The 25,430-nt window shown below is 45.6% G+C and overlaps 2 protein-coding genes across 6 annotated transcripts in view; both read right to left on the bottom strand.

Moving 5' to 3' along the window:
- Positions 1–2,421: 2,421 nt before the first annotated feature.
- On the bottom strand, positions 2,422–17,943 carry stoml1 (stomatin (EPB72)-like 1). 5 transcript variants are annotated; one of them, XM_041178605.1, is made up of 7 exons: positions 17,746–17,943; positions 11,871–11,977; positions 10,633–10,782; positions 8,221–8,424; positions 7,506–7,740; positions 6,187–6,381; positions 2,422–4,813 (listed from the first exon to the last, which is right to left on the bottom strand). In XM_041178605.1, exons 1-7 carry the CDS (start codon positions 17,855–17,857, stop codon positions 4,617–4,619), a joined length of 1,200 nt encoding a protein of 399 aa, XP_041034539.1. In that variant the 5' UTR covers positions 17,858–17,943; the 3' UTR covers positions 2,422–4,616. The 5 variants fall into 5 exon arrangements, with proteins under 5 accessions (XP_041034539.1, XP_041034540.1, XP_041034544.1 ...); XM_041178606.1 differs by having other exon boundaries at positions 17,752–17,943; XM_041178610.1 differs by lacking the exon at positions 7,506–7,740 and having other exon boundaries at positions 6,187–6,391.
- Positions 17,944–19,004: 1,061 nt separating this feature from the next.
- The window catches only part of mpi (mannose phosphate isomerase), a 28,164-nt gene continuing 21,738 nt past the window's right edge, over positions 19,005–25,430 (bottom strand). The window contains exon 8 of the mRNA XM_041178479.1: positions 19,005–24,568. Coding sequence (XP_041034413.1) covers positions 24,356–24,568 — 213 coding nt within the window. The 3' untranslated portion in view covers positions 19,005–24,355. The remainder of the gene's footprint in view (positions 24,569–25,430) is intronic.

Below are 25,430 nucleotides of genomic sequence, written 5' to 3'. Positions count from 1 at the left end.
TTGCAATTCAATGATAGAACAGGCATGAGGGGCTGAATGGCCTATTTTTGTTCCTAACTAGTATAGAGGAGTGTGGCTGCTCCCACCTGTGCACTCAGGACATTCAAAATTTGCCAACCAGGAGTGGAAATCCACACTGTACCAAACTCTTTCCTGTGATTTAGAACCAATGGTAGACACAAGGGTATCGCCAACATTGAATTACAAATGCTGATTTCAAACTGGGAGCAATGGGATAACTGTAGCCAGAGTAGTTTTGCAGTCTGTTGATGCAATGCATATGTATAAATCTCACATCTCCAAAAAAGGTTGAATTGATATATTGCACAGGATCTACCAAGTGCATTAACTATGCAGCATTCTTACTTGTAAAGCTACCCAAACCCAAGAATACAAAAAACTTAAATGTATTCCACCCATGGTTTATTTCACTCCACCCCCACTAGAGCTACTTTGCTCGTCCTGCTCTCCAATCTTAATTAGCACATTCTTTTAGATAATATCACCACCTTCAACACCTCTTTGCCCTTTTGTCTGTGACATCTTTTGGTTATCTGCTCCTATCACTGCTTGCTTGTCCCAACAACAGCAGCCCCCCTTCTCTCTACACCCCCCTCCCCGTAAACCAGCTTATATTTCACCCCTTTCCTATTTCTACTTAGTCCTGTTGAAGGGTCATGAGGACTCGAAACGTCAACTTTGTTCTTCTCCGCCGATGCTGCCAGACCTGCTGAGTTTTTCCAGGTACTTCTGTTTTTGTTTTACAAAAAATTTAAATGGACATTTGGGGTACCCCTTCTCCAGGGATACAAGGCTATCTTTTTTGGACAAGTAGGCTTCCAGCACTATATTCCTGGTTGAGTTAACAACCAATGAACCTACAGAGAGGAAAGCAAAGTGAGATTCTGTGAAGTTTGCCTGTCCTCAGTCGGGTGAAGGTCATTGACTGAGCTCCTCCCAAACTGAATTCATGTGGAGGTGAAGAAGAAACCACAAAGTCCAAGTCATTGGCCAACTCCAATTGTAATGTTCAGAATCTCAACAGGTAAGGATTAGAGTTAGGGATTAAACCCAGCAAGCTCTTTAACCAAACCACCCATCTCCACAACTTCCATTTTAATTCCAACGTGGGACAGTTGTGCGACAATTCCCAAAAGGAAATTTGTGGGAACCTGTGTGACAACCAAAGGGTCAAATAGACAGTCAACACCAAGGTTGAAAAGTGTTTGAGTCAAAAAGGTTAAATCAAAAAGCTCTGGGTAGGTGGCACCAAAGAGATTGTGAGGGTGATTCATTTTCTTCTCTTACTCTCTGAATGAGAAATCCCCAAAGTTTTATCTCAATTAAGGTGATCCTCAAGCCTTCCAAGCTTACCACTCAGGGCAGACTGGATCTAACTGAGTTGTAGAAATGACAAAAGTTGTACCAGGCCATTGGACAAAGATCACCTTCATGATCCCAAACATTCTGTAGGTTGCATCACAATACAAGAGGTCAATCCTTTAATAACTGGTTTAGGGACAATTGCTTCTTTGATGAGGATTCTCACCAGCAAGGATTTTGGACATCCTTTCCTGAAGACTTATTCAGTTAGTTTCAGCTGTGTGAAATCCTGAAGACTTTGCTTGATCCGGTGGTCATCCGTGATGTTTCCGGTCCATCTCCAGAGCAGAGTTGGACACATTGGTCTCAGTTGATTTGAGCCTCAAACACTGGAGCATCTCCTCATGGAGGTGTCAGGACAAACTAGAGGGAAAGTCAGGTCTGGGTTGCGTTTAGTCCCTGGATACTGGCTCTAAACCTGTGCTCTCAGCTGCAAGACCTCAGATGGTGGGTAAAGTTATATAGAAAAAGAGAAAAACTTACCCAGGAATAAGAAACAAAGCTCTGGGCCCCCACACAGTCAACGAGGGAGATCATTGTGTAGTGGTAGTGTCAGTGGACTAATAAACCAGAGGCCCAGTCTAATGCTCTGGGGACAGAGATTCATAATCCCACCACTGCATTCAATTCAAACTAAATGAAATTCAATTCAATTAATAAATGTGGAATTGAAAGCTAGTCTCAGTAAACAATGACCATGAAACTATCACTGATTGTCACAAAACCCCCATCTGGCTTTATCCTTTAGTGAAGGAAATCTGCCAGTCTTGCCTGATCTGGACTACATGGACTAATGTGACTGCCTCTCAGCTGCCCTCTGAAATGGCCTAGCAAGCCACTCAATGCAGGGGCAATTAGGGATGGGCAACAAATGCTGACCTTGCCAGTGATGCCCACATCCCATAAATAATAAATTAAAAACGTTTAAGAACAGTGCAGCCAATTATAGAAAATGAGTATAGTATAGTGGACACTGCAGGATATTCATACAGCCCTTAAGTATGGAATTAATTATAACAGCACAGACCCCAAAATATGAAGAGTGTGACAATTTATTTTGATCTCAGTACAAAAATTTGGTATCTTGGAGCTTCAAATTGTGGCGAATAAACATAGAAATGAATCACAATTCCTCCTTAGCCTTGATCACATTTTTACAAGCACAATCAAAATTGCACTCGCTTCTTCCCATTGATTCAATTGTAAACGGATTCTTATTTTGCAAAAATTAGAACAGCTTTCAAGTGTGCACACATCAAACTAAATTGCAAACTTGCAATTCACCTTCTAAAAGTCTGCATTACAAGAGACCCTTGCATGGCCTCAGAACATCCAAAGCACTTTAAGCCAATGAAGTAGTTTTGAAGTGTAGTCACTGTTGTAATGTAGGAAATGCAGCAGCTCCCACAAACAATGACGACCAAATCATCTGCTTTAGAAGTGTACTTAATCTCCACTGTTGGTAATAGGATTGCTAATTTGACAAATGTTTAAATAAAAATATTTCATCTACTTTTAAATAGAAGGACTGAAGCTCTCCCGCCATCTCATTTGGGTCACTCAAATTTGAGGCAGGCCAAGGGCACTGCCCATCTGCATTTTCCCAGCCAGCGGGCAATTAGGCCACCTCAACCTTGTGCCCGTTCGCTACTCGGAAGAGAGGGGCTGGTCTTCTTAAATGCATTCGGACTCCATAAACTCGCAGGGAACAAGCATGTGGGCTCAGCTGTCCTGCATTTACAAGGCTGAAACCAGCTTCTTTAGCCAGGGATCAGAATCATGGGTCCACATCACAGTGGATCTCGGATGACACCGTGTATATACCATCAGCAGCATTTACCTACGGATTAAAAGCTCTGTTAAAAAGGGGGGGAATGAATTTCAACCTAACAGTGTGATGCATCCTGGACAGTGTAATCCTCATAACAACAGAGAAACATAGCTAGTCACGTAGCTGGAGTGTGGCACAAGGTAGTATTTGTCTGCACACATCAGCTGCAAATTGACCAAAAATGTATGTATAAAAGCTCCACGTTATACAAAATCAGTCACTATTTTAAATCTGCCGCTCACCATTTCAGGAGAGATAAAGCAAGAGATAACAAAAGATATCAGGCCCTTTAGGTCAGATACCTATCTGTCTCTCAATGACCCTAGCTTCTCTACAAAGGAATTTTTTTATAAATTCACACAATTGTCACTTTTCTTTAGATCTCAATCAATGCAACGTCGCCTTCGAAGATCCAATTGAATTCCAGGTTAAAACATACTCCTTGTTCTGTTGAAGGGTCATTCAGACTCGAAACATTAACTGTGCTCCTGTCCGCAGATGCTGCCAGACCTGCTGAGTTTTTCCAGGAATCTTTGTTTTTGTTTTGTTAAGCATACTCCTTGTTTTCCTAGGTATGCTGGAAGCCAAGATGGCCCTGTGGGAGAAGCAAGAAATTTACATCCAGATAACTGGAGGAAGATGGTGGTCAGGCTGCAGAATGCGATTCAGAGGGAAGTAACATTAATCTGTAAAACTCAACAGATATAAATGCAGTCTCAGCACTCTCCCGGTGCTTTAATTGTGAGTAACCGGAGGGCATCCACACGAGCCAGAAATATAAAGAGGATATTTCACAGCACCATCAACTGTGACTCCTTACCCACTTCTACTCCAAGTGGGTTCTGGTATTAAGTGTCTCGTTGAACTCATTACCAGCCATTTGTTAATTAAGGCAGAATCATTTTAAGTTTCTTTTCCCTACTTTACAAAGTGAGCAGGTCAACACACCTGTTAAGACCTGGAACTACAGGAGGTGGCCAATCAACATGCCATGCCAATGCTGGCTCTTTGAAGAGCTATGCAAATTAGTCCCACTCCACCACAAACCTCCTCTTCCAAGTGCAGATCCAATTCCTTTGAAAGTTATTATTGAATCTGCCTCCAACACCCTCTTTAGGCAGTGCATAACCAGTGTTAAAAACACACGGGAGATACAGAAGAGAGAATAGCAAAGCTAACCGGAGCCTAGTACCTGAGAGTTGAACAGTATAGTGTAGCAATGTAATCTAGTATCACAAGTTTATTTTTTTTCCCCCCGGAATGCATTATTAATCCATAAAAACTATAAACAATATGCTACTACAGCACTTTCAAGAAAATAACAAAAAAAATAAATAAAATACAAGGCGTGAAACTCAGAAGTCTGTGCCTGAGGCAGGCACTGGATCACGTTTCTTCTGCATCATCGATTCAGCTTCTTGATGAGATCCTCCAGCTTCATTGCAAGTTTCAAATCGCCCTGTATACGTATCCTTCCACTCATGTAGGCAGAAAAAGGTTTCAGGTCCCCCAAGAATAAAGCCTGCATAGTGTCCTCTGTCACTTCCAAAGCGACATCAGGGTCTCCTTCAGGCATCCCATAGCCTGCCATGCCAGAATCTGAAAGTTAACAAGAGGTAGTTACAGACAGCCAATAACTAATCTCAGCGTCTTAACTAATCTCAACATCTTACATTGTAAGTACTTTTTTTGCTTTTTTTTTAAAATTGAAGAATATTGGCACAGGGCAATGAAGTCTTTACAACATTAAACACCCTCTGGTCACATATAAAGGCTGAGCCCCAACCTCAAGAGGACATCTTACTGTAACTGATCTTCAAGCATATTGTTGCATTTTTTTGGAAATTTGTTTACTTCAATCAAATATCTTACAAAAGTATACTTTTAACTTCATGCGACTGTCTGTATTTTTATTGAATTGGCTTTCGGGATGTGACTAATGTAGCAAAGACCCCGCTTATTGCTGAAACCCTAGCTGAACTCAGATGGTGGTGGCATTAATTGTGGGTCTTCTTGAAGTGCTATGATCCTTACAGTTACATCTTAAAAATCAGCACAAAATTCTAAAGAGACATGCCGTCGAAGCTTTTCATCTTACAATCAGGACAGATGCAAGAATGCCAAATTTCAAAGGGAGCAACATTTAATACTGCATGAGAAAAGGGTGCTGATTGGTTGGCAAGTCAACTCTGATTGGTCGGCAAGTCAACTCTGGTCCAGGCTTTGCCATGGAGAATGCAGCAGGGAACTATTGCCCCCATGCTTTTGTTTAATTCAAAAAAGGCGCAATGCCTGAACGTGTTCCTCTTGCTGGCAGAGGACAGTTTCCTGAATATGAAATATTTGTAGCTTCTAGCAAGTGTAAGTGAGCCACATTGTGAGCCTGACTGATAATCTAAAATTGGTTGTTAGTGTAATTCTTAGCACACTCGGGATTGTTCAGTGTGTGCTGTCCAACTGTAGAATCACATCTGACATTACACATTACGTTAAGTTTTGCAAGCTGGTTGAATACTCTGCCTATTGTGAACAGCCAAAGGGACTTGCTGTTTGATACGATCTGCATAGGTCCTCATGAGTGCAAGACAAAAGCTTCAAGTGTGTCTCTTTTTTCAGAAATACTCAAATTCTGTACTATCAAGTGACAAAATATAGTTTCAATTTGCATTAAATATAAAGCCATGGTTCCTGGACTTTATATGTAGGTATCCTGTAGTCAGAAAGCTGCAGTCTGACGGGAGTGAGGGAATGCACTTCGGCATTCAGTTTGTTAAACTGATAATGAGTCACTTAACAAGTGATAGAGCAGTACTGTTACTGGTGTGTTCCAGTAACAGTCTAATTACACTCTTCAAAATACTGTAATGAAAATGTAATCTCATTTTTTTCAATAAAAAGCAATATCGCCATTAGAGTATTACCTCTGTACAAAGCTGCATTACGCAATGCAAATGAAGAAACATTTGGCTTACCTCTGCTGAGGTCCAGATAATATAAATTCTGAGTTCCATCCTTTTGATTAACAGTGAAAAGATAACAGGCTCCAATCTGTTTCACAAGATCCTCAGTAAGGAACGCCTTCACTTTAGAAAGTATCCAGTCTGGATTGACAATGTCACTCTCAAATTCTTCAGATCCAGACTCTTCAGGTGAGGCCTGAACACTGTCTATAAGGAACTCAAACAGCAGTTCAGAGAGATTACTCATCTGGTTAAGAGAGAATATAATTTACAAATATCCCATTTTCCACCCTCCCTAAGTGAGCTCATCCAAAACTCTGCTGCCCAGTACCTAACTTGCAAGTCCTGTTCACCTATCTCACCCCTGTGCTTACTGATCTACATGGGCTTTTAGGCCAGCAGTGCCTCAAATTTAAAGTTCTCATCCTTGTGTTCAATTCCTTCCATGACCTTGTCCCCCTCTATCTCTGCTGCCTCTTCCAACTCTATAACCCTCCAATTCTGACCTTTTGTGCATCCTCAATTTTGGAACCTTGCTTTCAGCTGCTTAAGCTCCAAGCTCTAGAATTCCCTCCCATTACCTCACATCCACCTTCTCCTCCTTCAAGTCATTCCTTAAAACCAGCCTCTGACCATGCTTCTGGTCACCTACCCCAATATCTCTATGTGGTGAGTTGTCACATTTTGTCTGTTAACACTCCTGTGAATGCTTGCTACACTGAAGGTGCTGTGTAAATACAAATTGTTGGTGTTGAGAGTAGCTTGGACTGTACAGACTTAGTCTGAGGTAGCTGATCTCTCAGTCAAGGGGGCAGAAGAGGCAATATAACTGGCCTCAACAGTTAGGAAAGGCAAACTAGGTCGAGGTTCATATTCTTGTTTAATACACAACGCTGGCTTTGGTCCCACATCCCAGCAGGATTGCCAACTTTGGCTGGACATTGTCTTCACGGGTTCGACTGCCCTTGTCTAGATTACAACTCTTGTGTTTATGTGGCCTAGAAGCCTTGGTAACTCAGTCCTAATTGCGCTTGCATTTAGTGTTCTCTGGCTTGTCCTATTTGCGTTCAGTAGCCCAAGCGGTTTGGAAAGGACTGCACTTTGTGCTTTTGACTCACTGGTGGATAAATAATAACACAGAACACCAAATCTGATAGCACAGGCAAGCTGAAATTCAAGCCAATTAATTGGAACACAGGTTCAAACTCTATACCCAGCAGGTGAAGTGCTTAGAATCTGCTTCATGACACCTCTGGAGAGTGTGGGGGGGCAGTGGGAGCTGAATTTACAATATACTTTCATTCAGTCTGTTAAAAAGAACTTTGGCTCACCACCAATCTCACTAGATTGTGAAGAAGGCTTTTCCAATTGCGGAGGGCTTCTGCTTCGCTTAATTTGTGCAGCTAACTTCCGTAAAGGGGCAGGAAGCTTGTTTAGTCGAGTGCTGGGTGGAGTCTCCACAGGTTCTTTGGGAATCTTTTGTGGTTGCTTCATCACCCTGTGCAGAATCAAGTCTACTCGCTGCACTTCCAGACCCCAGTGTCTGGTCTTCTTGTTAATCTCAATCTGCATAGGAAAATGAGTCAAAACAAAATGAACTTAGAGCATTCAAGGCTTGTGGTCGAGGTTTAGATTTTTAAAGTAAACGCACATCCATATTAAATTGCCCCTCCTGTGCTCCCTACCTTCTCCTGTAGGTGCTACCTCATTTAAAGCACAATTCCATGGACACCCTGTGTTAGCTGATGACTCACCCAGTTCTTTAAATGAAAGCTGGCATTCCCCCCTCTCTGTAATCTCCTCCAGCCCTACAACCCGCCAAGATCGCTACATTCCTCCAATTCAGACTTCTTGGACATCCCCGATTTACATTGCTCACCACTGACAGCTGTGCTGTTCGTTTACTGAGGCACAATTTTACAGTGAAATTCTAACAGCAGTAGAGACTTTGATACAACAAGCTGCAAGGCCGTTGGACACAACCCTTGCGGCCCTGGTATCAGTGATTGATACAACAGCCAAAACAAAAGGAGACATCATACTCACTGCTAACTGTTCTCCGGATTTATTCTTGTCCGCCTGGATTTTTGCCAGCGTTCTCTTAAGCAGGAAATGAATCATCATGTTCTGGGCAGTGAATACTGTAGTGCTGTCGATATCCTCCACTACTGCCACAGATAGGACTGGATTCCAGATATGGTAGTGGACTTCTGCACCAATAATGATCACAGCTCCATCTTTACATGTTGCCTGTGTGAAAGAGATTGAAAGTTTACCCTACCTTCTGCGTGATGTGCCAAGAGATTAGATAATGTTTTATTTCTCTGCTACGTACCAAAATGGCACACTAAACTTCCTGTGTCACACTTGATAGAGAAGTGTTAAGAAATCAAGGAATTCACTGTCTGCAGCGCTTTAATTGATCTTTGGATGAATTCAGCCATAGATTAAATAGAATGGGTGCATGCTCGCTGGAATTTAAGGGAATGAGCGGTGATCACATTGAAACTTATAAAATTCTTAGAGGGTTTTGACAGGGTAGATGCTGAAAAGCTGTTTCCCCCTGGCTGAAGAGTCTAGAACTAAGGAGCCACAGTCTCAGGGTAAGGAATCAGCCATTTTGGACTGAGGTGAGGAGAAACTCTTCAGAGGCTTGTGAATCTTTGGGATTCTCCACCCCAGAGGGCCGTGGATGCTCAATCACTGAGTGCATTCACGGCTGAGGTTGGTCAGTTTTTGGACACTGAGGCAATGAAGGGTTTTTATCGGGATTGGACAGGGAAGTGAAGTTGAGATTTAAGATATGCTTTTAATGGATGGTGAGCAGACTTGAGGGGCTCTATGGCCTCCTTCTGCTACTGTTTCTTTTGTTATTACGCTCACTTCACCGCAGTTAGACTGTGGAGCCTTTAAGGGGCACACACCCACAGTCTGACATGCTGTATTTTAAGGGCTACATTGTGCCTTTTCTTATGAAACAATGTATTCTGTGGCGATATTCCAAAATATTGTGACACTTCAGGTGTCACAATTTGCCTCATATGCAAAATTCCAGGCCACACACATCAAAACGCCAGTCAGTTCCTTGTGGTGTCTTTAGACTTTGGGCAGGAAACTGCAAGAATTTACAAGCAGTTGCCAATCTAAAAAGAATCTGTAATTGAGCTCAAGAAGTGTTTTACCCGCATTTAATCTCTAACTGACCTCAGGCCATGCCTACTTAAAGAAACTCAACTTTGCAGCCTTAAAAAGGATAGATAGATCAAACGTCAAAAAGCAGCATTTTTAACACAGTTGGTAAAATGGTGTAATGCTCCACTCCTGGTAAAATAGGACATCTTCGGACTTACCATGAGCAATGCCATGGAAGATATGCCAGTTATTCCAGATTCCCATGGAACCATGCTCCCACATGAATGAGGCAATGCTGACAGAAGAGCAGTGAAAACTGGAGGTGGGGGGGATGCGGTTAAAGAAAGAAAAAGTGAACTACTCTCAGAGCTCTGACTACCGTTTAGAACTCTCTGTTCACTGGGCCACAACAACTGAAATCTGACTGTCGTTCAGGTACATAACACACACCAGCTACTTGTTTGTGTGTGATCTGAACTGGGCACACATTTCCCATGTAAGTAACTGCACATGATGCCTCCAGAAAACCAACAATATGTCTACTTTAAGTTCTACCTGCAGAAGGCCCTGATGCTTGCTTCTTAATTGCCACAGTTACCGGGCATCCTCCAGTTTCACATACAGGTGGGTCACCGATCATTTTGGGCATAGTGACATCGGACAGATCGCTACACTTAGCTACAGGTAAACTTACGGCACCAAGATCCCCAAATTTGTACAGACGGTCCAGGAAAATGCTGGCTTCTGATAAAGATCTGAGCAATAACAAATTCACACTCAAGCCGAAACAGTGAGCTTACTTGACAGTGACAAGCATCCTATTCTTGCATAAGGTTTACCATTCCCATGGTCTGTTCACCTGGAAGACCACCAGCAGTCAAACCTGGGGCCTACTGACAGGCAGATCTCAGCAAAAACCGGAAAAGAACATCAGGCAGCAAGATTCTTGCATCAAAGTCACCACACAACAGGATCATGAGAGCACAGCAAGAGCCAGCGAGTTAATCCACAGCACCGAAAAAAAAACAGAAAATAAAAATGAGAACTTTTCCACACGTGAACAGGGAAACAAATCGAGATACTGGAAACAAGGCCAGTGGGCTAAATACCACATTTTGAGCAATGTTATAAGCTCCTCATGCTGCAGTTCCTTGTTTTAGGGCAAATGGCAGCCTTGGGTATCATTTGAAATCTCGTCTCGCCTTCATCGGTGGTCTCGGCACCCCGCCAGATGCAACATTTGGCACTTGGTTTGTTAAGACCGCCAGCCGTAATTTAGTGGCTCAGATTTACCTTCCAGAAATCAGGGCCGAAAAGGTCACGTACCTCAAACGGTGCGATAGTGAAAGTTTTAGATCGGAGGTCAACTTTCTGCCAGTGGTCAATAAAAGGCAACAAGAGGATCATTCCGGGGCCTTTGCTGCCAATGATCCTCCCTAAGCGGAACACAACAAATCGCTCATACTTCGGCACTGACTGCAGTTGAAAACAGAAACAGTGGGTAAAATGCTATTAGTAACTTGCAGTCCCCAACATCCCACACAAAGCACCTAGAACTCAATGGCTCAGTCGGAGCTGTTCCTAAGTCATAACTGGGGTGAACAATTTGTATTTACCATGGGAAAATGGGGAAGAACCCCAGGATGTAAATCTCAAACACCAGTACAAGCCCCTGGAGTATCATGCGGTCAAAGCAGAATTTAATGTATTAACAAGAAAAAGAAACGCCGAAAACTAGTGTTTCTGGTCATGAAACGTAGCCACCAAAGTCCTGGCATTATTCAAATTGCTGAAAATGTGGTGGTTGGGTTATTGGAGGAATGGAAAGCTGTCTTCAGGGCAGGCCATGGGGGGGCACAAGCAGCAAATACTGGAAGACTGACCCCCCCCTTGTACCAACCTTCATTTCCCTCAGTGGTCTTCCACTCGCCCATTGTTTTGAGTCAAGCCTCGTTCCAGGGCTCGAACACACAAATGTAGGCCGACCTTTTAGTGCAGCACCAAGTGTTGCACTGCTATTCAAGTAAAACATTAAGCCAAGACGCTTCTTTCCTAACTCAATAGTTGTGATAGGTTAAAGATCCCACAGCAATACCTGAAGAGCAGGGAATTCCCTGGTGGCTTAGCTAATATTCCTCACTCAAGATTTCCTGGTCTTTAGTTTCATTCTTGTTTGTGGGATCTTACTATGTGCAGTATTATTGCTTCTATTACAGCCTGTTCAAGCTTGTACGTGGAGAGATATAAGGTGCTATATAAAGGCACTTTCAGTGATATAATTTTACAATTTTATTTCAAGAGGACATTTTTCTACTGTAATCAGAATTCCAGTACCACAAAGCTGATGGTATTTAGCATCATCACAGACTTGCCAAAAGGTGACACCTAAGAGCGGGGCACTCTGGCTGAATATTTTCCAATCCTAGGCCACAAGTGTCCCAACTTAGATCAGATAATTCAGTGCTGACTGGTAACCGAGAGCCTCCTACTCTCTTAATTCTGCTGCAGAAGGGGCCACTATGGGGGGGGAGTGCAAATCAGATTTGGTGTTTTGGATTGTGTACCTTTAGAACAAACCATCCTGTGATTGGAAAAGTGAGTATCATCAACAGAGAAGTAAGGACGATCAGAATCCAACTGCAGATCAACTCCGGACAACCCTGGGTACTATCTGAAAGAGGAATGGCACCTTATTTAAAAAAGGAGACAGCGGATTTAGAATGAACAATCAAGGTAATATAAACAGTGGAAGGTTCTTTCTGATGCAAAATTTTTTAAACACACATAGATTGTGATCTGTTGAATTGAAACCAGAAACATCATTTGAAAAACTTGACTGTAATGTAAGGGTGCCTATTCTGATTACTGGAATTGACATAGGAACAGGAGTAGGCCTTTCAGTCCCTTCTCATTCAATTAGATCATGGTTGTTCTATACTTCAATGCCATTTTCCTGCCTTTTGTTTCATATCCCTTGACATCATGCCTAACAAAAATATAACATTTGGTTTAAGAAAAGGGGTTTTAAAATATTGGTAATAATCAAGGACTATTTAACATTTGATTATTATTGCTTCCATATAATCATACATTTTGATAATAAATTACTTAGTTCAACTTAGCCTGAGCTACATTTGCTGGTGGAAGGCTGTTTTAAGAATCACAGAATCTTTACAGCACAGGAGGTGGTAATTCGGCCCGTGTCTGCACTGGCACTCTGAAAGAGCATTCTGCCTAGTGCCATTCCCCTCCCTTATCCCCGTAACCATGCACATTATTTTCAGATAGCAATCCAATTGAGGCTGTTAAAGAAAAAGTTGAACTGTATGCGGGATGAACCATATATTTTTTTCTGTTGCCTAACCCAGCAATAGAACAGTAAGTTGTTTGTCCTGGACCAACACCATCCTAGATGTTATGTCAGCTGCGGCTCGGTTGTTAGCACCCTTGGGTTCAAGTCTCACTCCAGAGCTTGAGCACAAAAGTGAAGGCTGACACTCCAGTATAGTACTGAGGAAGCTGTCATTTTGGGTGAGGTGTTAAACCAAGGTCTTATCTTCTTTCAGGCGGACGTAAAAGATCCCAAAGCATTATTTTGAAGAGTTGCGGAGTTCTCCCCAGTGTCCTCGCCAATACTTATTCCTCAATCAACATCACAAAACAGATTATCTGGTGATTATCGCATCGCTACTTGTGGAAGTTTGCTGTGCGCCAAATGACTTCCTACATTACAGCACTGACTACACATCAAAAGTACTTCATTGGCTGTAAAATGCTTTGGGATATTTGATGGTCATGAAAGGCATTATTAAATGCAAGTCTTTCTTTTTTTAATTTTATGTATTATGTCAGGTTTCAACTCATACGAGGCATGGATTTGTCTATGAAAGCTGATTCCTGCATTAAGCACAAGGAGGATTATTGGAATGGAGCCAAAAGTGTCATCAGTTACATTTATTCCCAGAGCTAAATGCCACAGAAATTGAACTGTGGAATAAAACTACAAATGCAGTCATCTGGACATCCTCTCTGCTATTATGGCAGAAGTGTTAACATAAATGTATTAATACACTTACACTAAAGAAATTTCAGACAAAGCTGTAAACATTTGTAGTAAATATTTATAGTAAACTCTTCACCCAAAGAGCGATAGAAGTGCGGAACTTGTTGTTACAAGGAACGGTCAAGACAAAAGGCATGGACGCATAGATAAACACTAAGGGAAGATGAATAGAAGGTTACAGTGATGGGATTAGAAGAGGGGTAGGAAAAGGTTGGTATGGAGCATAAATACTGGCATAGGGGGTCAAAAGGCCTATTTCTGTGCTGTAAGTTCTACCCAAGAGGCTTGCAATACATTTTGGAATTGCTATCCTCAGGTGTCTTCATAGAATGATACAGCAAAGAGGGGACCATTCAGCCCATTACAAGTGTGCCAGCTCTTTAAAAGAGCTATAGAGTCTTCTGCACTGCAGAGATCCACTTGACAACTTTATTTTTCACCAATGAACTATCCTCTTCTTGCAATGAATAAACCAACTTTTCCCAAGTCACAATACAGGCAGGTAAATAATCTAAGGAATTTTTTTAGAAGATGACAGCTGTGGCTGAAAACAAAAAAACATCACATGCCTACGTGTGTGATGTGTCTCAGGTGTACAAGTCAAGTGATACCCATCAGTAATGGTAACGACTCACTTCAATTTCATAAGCATAGCCTAATTTTGGCATCTTCCACTCTTAGACACAAACAACTTCTGTAAAAGATACAAAAGTAGATTTGATCCTTTCTCCAACCCATTCCAAATCTGAGTAAAAGCTGTAGGATAGGGCAACGATGAGAAATATTAGATGGGGATGTCATGTCCCTGATACAGAGTACTCGTTAGCAATAGGAGCAGATTGCACAAAATCCAGACGGATTGCAAAGTAAAACGTTTAAGGGGAATGAGAAATCAACTTCGGGGGAAAAAAATTGAAGTGCCCATTTAACCTTACTCGTTAAAGCACCAACTCTTGCTGGGTCACAGTTTGCATTTTTAATTTTATAAAAATAGACAATATATTGAAAAACTATTTTAAAAATGTACAAATGTTTTTAAACTGTCTTAATGCTATGAAATCCCAAAAAGATTGATTTTTAATTATAATAAAATCTCATGACAATGCATTATCATTTCATTATAATGAGGAATATTCTAGTTATTACTCTAGTATTGCTCCCATTGTTCAGTGGTTACCTGAACCACAAACCCCTCCCCATCCCCCTGGACCTTGACTCTCCCTTCCTCCCTTGATCCTGGACACCCTTTGATCCCAACACTCCCAGACCTCAACTCTCCCATTTTCCCCTGACTCAGGTCCCAGATCCTATCCAAGAGCACCCCCCCACCCGCCACCACCACCCCCCCACAACCACCACCACCACCACCCACCCCCATCACCAGACCTCAACTCTCCCCATTCCCCCTTGACTCCAGACTCCCAAATACAACCTCCAATCACCGCCCTCCCCAACCCCATCTCTACCCTAAACCCCAGATTCCAGCCCCCACCCCCAAATCTCCCTAAACCACTCACCTCCCAAAAACCCCACTGACCCTCCCAGATCCTGTACCCCTTACTCCAGATCCGTCCGCAAACTGGATGACCCCAATGATTCCCACTCTGGATCTCCCCAGCTCCCCCCAATCCCCCACCCCAATCACATCTCCTCCCCCCCCCACCCCCCCATCCCCCCTCCCACTCCCCCTCCCTCCCACTCCCTCCCCTCTTCCCCCCCCCTCCCTCCCACTCCCCCGCCCACTCCCCCTCCCTCTCCCTCCCTGCCCCTCCCCCTCCCCTTCCCCTCTCCTCTCCCTCCCCCCTCCCTCACTCATCCTTCCCCTCCCCCTTCCCCCACTCCCCATCCCCCCTCCCCCCCTCCCACTCCCCCTCCCCCCTCCCTCATCCTTCCCCTCCCCCTTGCCCCACTCCCCATCCCCCCTCACCCCCTCCCACTCCCCCTCCCTCCCACTCCCCCTCCCTCCCTCCCCCCCCACTCCCCCTCCCTCCCTCCCCCCCACTCCCCCTCCCTCCCACTCCCCCTCCCTCCACTTCCCCCCCTCTCCCTCCCACTCCCCCGCCCACTCCCCCTCCCCCTGCCGCCCCCCCACTCCCCCTCCCCCACACTCCCCCTCCCTCTCCCTCCCTTCCCCTCCCCCTCCTCTCCCTCCCCCACTCATCCTTCCCCTCCCCCTTCCCCCTCCACCTTCCCTTTCCCCTCCCCCTCCACCTTCCCCACCCCCTTCCCCCTCCCTTTCCCCACCCCCTCCACCTTCCCCACCCCCTTCCCCTCCCCCCTCCCTTTCCCCACCCCCTCCACCTTCCCCACCCCCTTCCCCTCCCCCCTCCCTTTCCCCACCCCCTTCTCCTCCACCTTCCCTTTCCCTACCCTCCTCCTCCTCCCTCCCCCCCTCCACCTTCCCTTTCCCTACCCTCCTCCCCCTCCCCCTTCCCTTTCCCTCCCACTCCCCCCTCCCCTCACTCACCACCTTCCCCTCCCCTTTCCCCACCCCCTCCGCCCTCCCCTTTCCCCTCCCCCCTCCCCACCCCTTTCCCCACTCCTCCACCCTCCCCTTTCCCCTCCCCTTTCCCCACCCCCTTCCCTCCCCCTTTCCCCACCCCCTTTGCCTACCTTCCCTTTCCCCCCCTTCCACCTTTCCACACCTTCCCTTCCCCCCTCTCCCCCCCTGCCCCTACCCCCCTTTCCCCTCCCCTTCACCCCCCTCCCCTTCCCCCCCTTTCCCCTTTCCCCTCCCCTTTCCCCTTCCCCCCGCTTTCCCCTCCCCTTTCCCCTTCCCCTTTCCCCCCCCGCTTTCCCCTCCCCTTTCCCCTTCCCCTTTCCCCCCCCCGCTTTCCCCTCCCCTTTCCCCTTCCCCCCCCCTCCCCTTCCCCCCCTCCCCCTCCCCTTCCCCCTTCCCCCCTCCCCTCCCCTTCCCCCCCTCCCTCCCTTCCCCCCCTCCCCTTCCCTTCCCCTTTCCCCTTCCCCCCTCCCCTTCCCCCCCTCCCCTTCCCCTTCCCCCCCCCCCGCTTTCCCCTCCCCTTTCCCCTTCCCCCCCTTCCCCTCCCCTTCCCCTTTCCCATCCCGCTTTCCCCTTCCCCCCCCTCCCCTTCCCCTTTCCCACCCCGCTTTCCCCCTTCCCCCCTCCCCTTCCCCTTTCCCACCCCGCTTTCCCCTCCCCTTTCCCCCCCTCCCCTCCCCCCTTTCCCCCCTCCCCTTCCCCCCTTTCCCCCCTCCCCTCCCCTTCCCCTTCCCCCCTTTCCCCCCCTCCCCTCCCCTTCCCCCCTTTCCCCCCCTCCCCTCCCCTTCCCCTTCCTCCCCTCCCCTTCCCCCTCCTCCCCCCCACTTTCCCCTCCCCTTTCCCCCCCCCTTTCCCCCCCTCCCCCCTTTCCCCTCCCCTTTCCCCCCTCTTTCCCCCCTCCCCTGCTTTCCCCTCCCCTTTCCCCCTCCCCCGCTTTCCCCTCCCCTTTCCCCCCTCCCCCCTTTCCCCCCTCCCCCTTTCCCCTTTCCCCCCTCCCCCGATTTCCCCTCCTCCCCTTTCCCCCCTCCCCCACCTTTCCTTTCCCCCCACTCCCCCTTCCCCTTTCTTCCCCTTCCCCCCCCACTCCCCCCTTCCCCCCCCACTCCCCCCTTCCCCCCCCCAACTCCCCCTTCCCCCCCCCAACTCCCCCTTCCCCCTTCCCCCCTCCTTCCCCTTCCCCCCCTTCCCCCCTCCTTCCCCTTCCCCCCCTTCCCCCCCCCAACTCCCCCTTCCCCCTTCTTCCCCTTCCCCCCCTTCCCCCCTCCTTCCCCTTCCCCCCTTCCCCCCTCCTTCCCCTTCCCCCCCTTCCCCCCTCCTTCCCCTTCCCCCCCTTCCCCCCTTCTTCCCCTTCCCCCCCTTCCCCCCCTTCTTCCCCTTCCCCCCTTCTTCCCCCCTTCTTCCCCTTCCCCCCCTTCCCCCCTTCTTCCCCTTCCCCCCCCCTCCTTCCCCCCTCCTTCCCCTTCCCCCCTTCTCCCCTCCTTCCCCCCTTCTTCCCCTTCCCCCCTCCTTCCCCTTCCCCCCCTTCCCCCCTTCTTCCCCTTCCCCCCTCCTTCCCCTTCCCCCCTTCCCCCCTCCTTCCCCTTCCCCCCTTCTTCCCCTTCCCCCCTCCTTCCCCTTCCCCCCCTTCCCCCCTTCTTCCCCTTCCCCCCTCCTTCCCCTTCCCCCCTTCCCCCCTTCCCCCCTCCTTCCCCTTCCCCCCTCCTCCCCTTCCCCCCTTCTTCCCCTTCCCCCCTTCTTCCCCTTCCCCCCTCCTCCCCTTCCCCCCTCTTGCCCTTCCCCCCTCCTCCCCTTCCCCTCTTCCCCCCTTCTTCCCCTTCCCCCCACTCCCCCTTCCCCCTTCTTCCCCTCCTCCCCTTCCCCCCTTCTTCCCCTTCACCTTTACCGGTTCGGAGATCTTTCCGGACGGGACCCCAGCTGCGCTCCTTCCTCTGGTGCCCGGCCCGAAGGTTTTCCTCGGTACTGGGGACCGGCTGGTAGCTCATCCTCATCGGCCCCTCCGGCCCGGTTCCCTCACTCGGCGCCCAGGCCGCACATTGTGACCCGCTTCGCCGCTGTTACCATAGAGCTGCCGACAAGGAGCAAAGCGCGCCGAGCGGCGGGAGGGGGGGGGGGGGGGGGAAAGCAACAGTCAGACCGACAGCGCCCCCTAGAATGGGAGGACTCATACAATTCTCCCACTCAGTCATCCAGCGCAGGAGGCCACTCGACCCATTGCGCATGGGCTATCCAATTCGTCCCACTCCCCCATTTTCCTCAATGCCTGGATTTGGAGACAGCCAATTCAAAGCAGCCAGCAGAGCCAAGCCTGGAAGTGGCAAGGGGGGGGTGGGCAAGGTTGGGGGCGTGGCAAGGTTGGGGGGGGTGGGGCAAGGTAGGCAACATAGACAGCCCCTAGAATATGCGTGGGGCATGATACTCAGTGCAAGGCTAGGACAGGTGTCATTCGAGAAAGAAGCTCAGTGGTGGCATCTATTTCTATCATATGCCAGGAAATTCCTTTTCCTCTGAATATACCTAGTAGTCTTAATCTTTACTGTTCCCAGAAAACCTTTTATAAAATAGCTGTTTCATGCATTTCTGAAGCTGCTAGTTTGTTAAAGGTAGTAGGTTGCATGGAAAAAAAAGTGTAAACAAAAAAATTCCCAAGCACGCCTGTGCAGATGGTCATTGGGTCAAAAGTTTATCAAAATCATCCAACTGTTTTATTCTTACTATAATAATGTGATAAATTTAATCAAAAACTAACTGGATACTTACAGTTCTGCCTTCATCTGGAAAAAGATAATTTGGACAAAGCCCGTTTGTCAAAACTGACGCAGAAAGCAGAGGCCCTGACCAACTGTCCAACAACTTGCACCTTAAAAAAAAGTATCAAAATACTTTCAAAAGAGGGGAGATGAGGAGAAAAGGAACTGGAAGGAATAAAGATGAAAAGACAGCCACAAAGTTGTTAGATGACATTTGAAGAAGGGTGACACTTTTAACAAAGGGCCTTATTCAAAATCATCTTTTCTCTTCCATGTGCTAATGGACCTTTCCAGCATTTACTGTTTGCACTTGAGATTTCAAACATTCAGTTTTAGATTACCAAGTGAATTAATGATTGTGAAAAGGAAAACATAGATTCTTGACACATTTGAAAGTCATCACATATTTTATTTCGAACTGCACATGTACATTGACAACAGGATGAAGGAATGCTGATCACTAGCATCAACATTTTTCTCAATTTTCAGCTAAGAACATGGGTAAATAATTGAACATACTTTTTGTTACAGTTTATTCTTAATCATTTCATCCCATTGTACGCTGATCACCAAATTTACACCTAAAACCAAAGGTTTGTCTAAACAGCAAAGTGCTTCTTTTTGGTGCAATTCATGGGCCACATACCATCTATGGCTTGCCAGGTAATGATCTCATTCCCTTCCCCCATTCTGACTAAGCCCTTAAACACCATGCATGAGGAAAAGGGGAGAAAGTGAGTATTCATTTGTGGCCAGCCTCAATCCATGTTTAGCGACTAGATTCAAGGACTTTAAATGATAAACAGACTTGGATGTCTCAAAAATGGCTGCTCCCACTGTTTTCACATTCAGTCCTTCTTAAAGATGTAGATTTTTAATTTTTTTTAATTCATTCACGGGATGACAGGGTCTCTGGCAAGGCCAGTATTTATTGCACATTCCTAGTTGCCATTGGGTAGTTTACACACAGTTGAGTGTTTTGCTAGGCATTGGTGAGAGTCTGGAATCATGTATGAGCCAGAATGGGCAAGGACCGCAGCTTTCATAGGAACTTAGGAATAGGAGTAGGCCATTCAGCCCCGAGCTTGCTCCGCCATTCAATAAGATCATGGCTGATCTGGTTGTGGTCTCAACTCCACTTTGCCTGACCCCCCCCTCCAATAACCTTCGACACTCCCTTGACCATCAAAAGTCTGTCTAATTCTGCCTTGAATAAATGCAGTGACCCAGCCTTCACTGCTTTCTGGGGAAGAGAATTCCACATACCAACAACCCACAGAGAAAAATATTCTCATCTGCATCTTAAACGGTAGACCTCTTATTCTTAAATTGTGTCCCCGGCTTTGTCTCCCCCGGAAGTGGAAACAACATCCCGGTATCCACCCTATCAAATCACCTCAGGATCATATATCTTTCAATAAGATCACCCCCTCATTGTTCTAAATACCAATGGGTATGGGCCCAACCTGTTCAAACTTGCTTCCAAGCCCCTCATTCCAGGAATGAGTCAAGTGAGCCTTCTCTGAGCTGCTTCTAATGCAATTATATCTTTCCTTCCCTAAAAGGGCATTTGTGAATCGGTTGAGTTTTAATGACAATCTGACAGCTTCCTGGTCACTGACATCGGTTTTAAATTCCAGATTTTTAAATTGAATACAAATTCTCACTTTGTCTGGATTATTAGTCTGGGCCTCTGGATTACTAGTGCAGTAACATAGCCGATATACTACCATAATATTTGCACGTGGACTGCAGTGGTTCAAGAAGGCAGCTCACCAACACCTTCTCAAGGGCAACTAGGGATGGGCAATAAATGCTGACCCAGCCAGCAAAGCTCACATCCCATGAATGAATGTTTAAAAAAAAACAGATAGCTGCAGTTTCTTTCCCTCAATGTGGTGGGAGGCAGATCGACAGATGTGGCAGATCAGTAAGGGGCAGGCTTCAAGGGCAAACTTGGGCCTATATTCAATACAGGTGCACCAGATAGCAACTGGGGTTGGGAGTGCTATTCTAATTTTCTGCCCCAGTAATAGTACATCCTTAATTGCCAGCATCAGCCAAGAGCAGCTGAAGGACACAACGCAGCATATGGATCAACGCTGAGACCTTCCTGGTCTCTGTCCCTCAATTCCACACCAAGTGCAGCACTTACCAACCAAAGCTCACAGGGTAGAACAAGCACATTCCTTGAGAATTGTATTTTATTTTTGTTTTTAAACCCCAAGTGTAAAACATTCAAGAGTAGAAGCAGCAGCCTACAAAAGTTGGAAAAATGAGCCTGAGGGACTGCAAAACAACTACAGAGCAGACAGCTGGGGTAAAACAGTCAGTGTCTGACAAGCAACTGCTTTTACAATACTGGTAATCTACCAGAAGAATGTACCTGCCCATTAACACTGGTGGTACTCAATATGCCTTCAAACCTGCGTCTCAGTTCTTGTTCAGAGCTCACTCCCTTAGGCTGGGTTCCATTGACAGCAGGCCAACTTGGAAACTGCTAATTCAAGGCATGTAATGATGAACAGAAAACAAATGTTGGAACTGCTGGGTGAAAAGGCAGGTGGATCGAGACTTTTTGCCAGAACACAGCTCTAGTGGTGGTTTTGCCAAGAGGAGTGGGGGGTTTGGGGCAACGGTGGAACCCACTGCATTAACATTTTTGTCTGTCCAGATCTAGAGGAATTAATTTTCCTGTACATAACTTTATTTAATTTTTAATCACCCTAGTTATTGGCACATACTTCAATTTTCTAATCTTCCTTTCACTGCCTCACCAAGATGAGCTTCTCCCAGAGAGTGGTTGGAATGTGGAACTCACTACCACAATGAGCAGTTCATGCAAATACTGTAGATGCATTTAAACCTAAACGGAGGAGGAACAAATGAGTTGGTGAAATCAGATGAAGGGTGGATAGAAGCTCATGTGGAACACAAACACCAGCATAAGCCAGTTGGCTCAAATGGTCTCTTTCAATGCTGTAAATACTGTCAAACTAGGTATTACTTCTTGCTTCCATGTTAAGCAGTTCACAGATCATTTAACCATTAACTTCCTCTTGCTTTGGTGGCTGGACAATCTGCTCTCTATCCCTCCCCACCTATGTTTCCACCAGCAAATGAAGGGTGAATATGTAAAATCCCAATCCTTTTGCATGTCTTTTTTCTGATGTCAGCTGAACAACAGTTCAGATTTTCTACCGTTTTATAATTTCAGTTCACATTTTCAGCAGTTTCCTTTTTATTTGCCAACATTTCTAGTTGTGATCAGCAACCACTGATCAATCATTAGCCAAGAAAGCAGCTGGCAACTGAACAATTAGCAGCCAAAGCTTAATGATGCTTGTATATTGATAATGTGCCCTCCAACTGTAGGCATACTGTATTCCTGCACCCAGAACAAAGCAGTAGCAAGGAAGTAGACTATATCTCCCAACAGCACACCAGGAGCCGCAATCTAGGTTTCGGAGATCACTTGCTGGTGGAAGCCCAAAATACAGGCCTCTAACTTGGCGGGGGATGAGGGGGGGTGGGGGGACACTTCTGGAACACTGGCTTGCACTAGAGCATCTAGGTCTGCTATGCAGAGAAATTCTCCCTCTGCCATACAGAAGCACCAAAGTCCCTTGTACCTAACGTGCATCTTTCCTCTACTCCCTTATCTCTCCATAAACTATCTTCTAGCAATCATATCTGTCTTTTTACCAATTCAGTGGCAGCTGACTCAGATCAGTTCAAGACTTTTTAATGTTAAATTAAGTTCCAATATAAAAAAAGACTAAGCAGTAGATTCACATCTCAAAGTGGAAGACAGATGATTAATTTACATTTCCCTTCCAATTTGTGAAACTTCAGAATTTTTTCTTGAAGCAGCCAAATGCTAATACAGTTTTCAACTTTTATCATCTCCTGCACCATGATCCTTGACTTCTCAATTTGAGGTAAAGGTTTAATGTAATTCATTCAGCTTTATAAAACTCTGAAGGAAAAATAAATCTAGTCTAACTGTATTTCTTCATTAAAATAGCAGTTTCCTCCTCCTCTGCCTCTCAACTTCTAGAGTACACAATGAGCTTCAATTCACAGCAGCATATGTTTCAGGTCTGAGGTAAACTTTCATTGTGTAATTAAAATGAGCAAATGTAGTGCAAGGCAGCATGCCTTCGATACCGTCTGTTTAGATATGTCTGTAGCAATCACTCAAGGACAGAATGGCAGTAATGCTGTTAATCCACAGATACTGATTTGACACAATGTGGAACGGGAAGGAGAGAGTTAATTGCTAGTTAGTCTGTCAAACAAAGAACAGTTCTTCTCCCTGGCACTTAAGCGCTGGTTACATTTTGCATTTGGCGGGGAGGGGCACCTGCCCAACACAAAATTATGCAGGTGATTCCAGTACCTGGTTGAACACTGAGTAGTTATACCTCCTCCTCACAGTGATGTCCCTCCACTTGCCAGCGTTCAATCCCCAGATGTGTTGCACAGGCTGCAGGGCGGGAGGTATTTTGTTCTGGAGCGTAACTAACAGGTGAGTAACTCTAGCCAGAAAACCTGCTGACAAGGGACGCCATTCCCACAGGTATTGTCAGACAGGCGTTGCCATAATGCTTCAGAGAAATACTCAAAATTTGCACAGCCTCTCATCTGAATATTCTAGCGCAGTTAAAAAAAATCCTTTCTTCTGAATTGCAAGGCACATCTAAAGTATTTGAACAAACCCTCCACATCATGGCCCCAATAATATACCATGATATGATTTTAAATATGATCAAAAACAAAATCAACACTACGATGTTATTATTGGATAAATACTTGAAATGATTCATTTATCGGGGTAGGGAAATGGGATTAATTGGATAGCTTCTTCTAAGAGCTAGAGGTCAAATGGCCTCCTTCTGTGCTATACGTTTTGTGATTTGTAACACAATTGTCAGGGGCAGGGGGTGGTGGCGGGGGAGGATCCAAACAAAAGATAGTGTTTCCAAAAACACAATTCCCTAAAGTTGAAAAATCTGGTGCACCATCCGGTTTGCGTGTGATGAGACAGCTGGACAGGCGAAGGAATCCTTACTGAACACCAGCGCACTGAAACTTTTATTGGAAGAAACTTAATGCCCTGTTCTATTTAAAAGGATGGTTAGGATTTATAGCAGCTGTCACTTTTACACAATCACAGGGTTAGCTGAACAGTCCTGAAATGAGGTATTAAATGTCAGGAAGTAGAACACTGGTCATTACCTCAGTATTGCAACAACTTTGGCTCCAACTCCCAAAGCATTAATATTCTTTGGACAGTTTAAAAACATGTTCTTTCCCCCATCAACCAGGAGTTGGGCATCCAAGTTCACCAGCAAACGAAGTGGCTTCTGACCACAGATCGTTATGACAAAGCCTTGTGAAACAGCCAGGCTGTACGTTGCTAATTCAGCAAACTGATGGATGAGTTGGGGAGGGTGGGGGGGTTGTGTGGAACTGAACACTTCAAAACTAAAACAAACATATTGTTCCAGGACAAAGCAACAAAAGACACTATATTATCTCGACTGAAATAAAGCAAGGGAAAAAGGATTAGCAAATAAAATATTTTAACAATGTAAATTTTGAATCTCATCACAGATGCATAATAGATTAACCTCTTTCGTACACATCGCCCCAGCACAATCTGTCCACTGGTCTACAGTACTACGGTGCAGTGCATTTTTAATCACAAGGATATGGAATGGAGGTTGAAGGAGGTTACAACATGCAGCACGCTCTGAAAAGAAGCATCCCATCCATTGAGCGAATGCACAAGTCAACACCCTCGTTGGCTGCGATGAACAGCACAGATCCTCGTCGAATGTTGATCTCAGATGGGGCAGCAGAGCCTGTGGCCTCACCCCTAATGACCAGCAGGATACTTGCAGAATCGATGGAGGATATCATGTACCGTTTCACCGAACTTGGAACCTGAGTTGAAGAGATTTTATCTTTGACCATAAAGTTATCAGGTTTACGATTTAGTCCTCTCCTCAGTATATACAGATCAGTACAATTACATAACTTATACAGGTCCTTATTCAGCTCACACTTGGAATGCTGTTCAAAATTCTGGTCTGCATATTACATAAAGATTACAGAAGTACTGGAGAAAGTGCAATTAAGATTTACAAGGATGATACCTTGTAAACTGAAGGTGTTTAACTATCAGGAAAGACTGAACAGGCTGGTTGTCTTTTCTCTCGAAACTGAGAAATAACCTGCTGGTGGTCTTTAAAATTATGAAGGGACTTGATAGTGTAGTTGTGGACAAGATGTTTCCATTGCTTTGGGGGGGGCGGGGGTGGTGTCCAAAACTAGGGGCCTTAAATATAAGACAGACACTAAAAAATCCAATAAGGGAGTCAGGAGAAAACTCTTTGGTAGAGGATATGTGAAACTCCATATGGAGCGGTTGAGGTGACTAGAATGTATTTAAGGGAAAGCTAGATAAGTACATGAGGAAGAAAAGAATAGCAAAGGTCAATAGGACGAAATAACCAGAACGTGAGGCAGCTTGTGAAGGGTGAACAGCAGCACAGGCATATTGGGCCAAACTATTAAAAAAGTAGAAATTGCTGGAAAAACTCAGCAGGTTTGGCAGCTTCTGTGGAGAGAGAAACAGAGTTAATGTTTCGAGTCCGTATGATTCTTCTTCAGAGCTAAAGAGAAATAGAAATGTGGTGGAATTTAAACTATATTAGAGGAGGAGAAACTCCACAGATGTTGCCAGACCTGCTGAATTTTTCCAGAATTTTCTGTTTTTGTTTCAGATTTCCAGCATCCGCAGTAT

Source organism: Carcharodon carcharias, chromosome 32, assembly GCF_017639515.1.
Source record: "Carcharodon carcharias isolate sCarCar2 chromosome 32, sCarCar2.pri, whole genome shotgun sequence".
NCBI lineage: Eukaryota > Metazoa > Chordata > Chondrichthyes > Lamniformes > Lamnidae > Carcharodon > Carcharodon carcharias.
This window is presented reverse-complemented; position numbering and strand designations above follow the sequence as displayed.

Coding starts and splice junctions, on each gene's coding strand:
- stoml1 (XM_041178605.1), bottom strand. CDS start 17,857: ATGAGGATGAGCTACCAGCCGGTCCCCAGTACCGAGGAAAACCTTCGG. Junction 6,382..7,505: donor ACAATCTAGTGAGATTGGTG/GTGAGCCAAAGT, acceptor AGTTCCTTATAG/ACAGTGTTCAGGCCTCACCT. Junction 4,814..6,186: donor TTATCTGGACCTCAGCAGAG/GTAAGCCAAATG, acceptor GTTAACTTTCAG/ATTCTGGCATGGCAGGCTAT.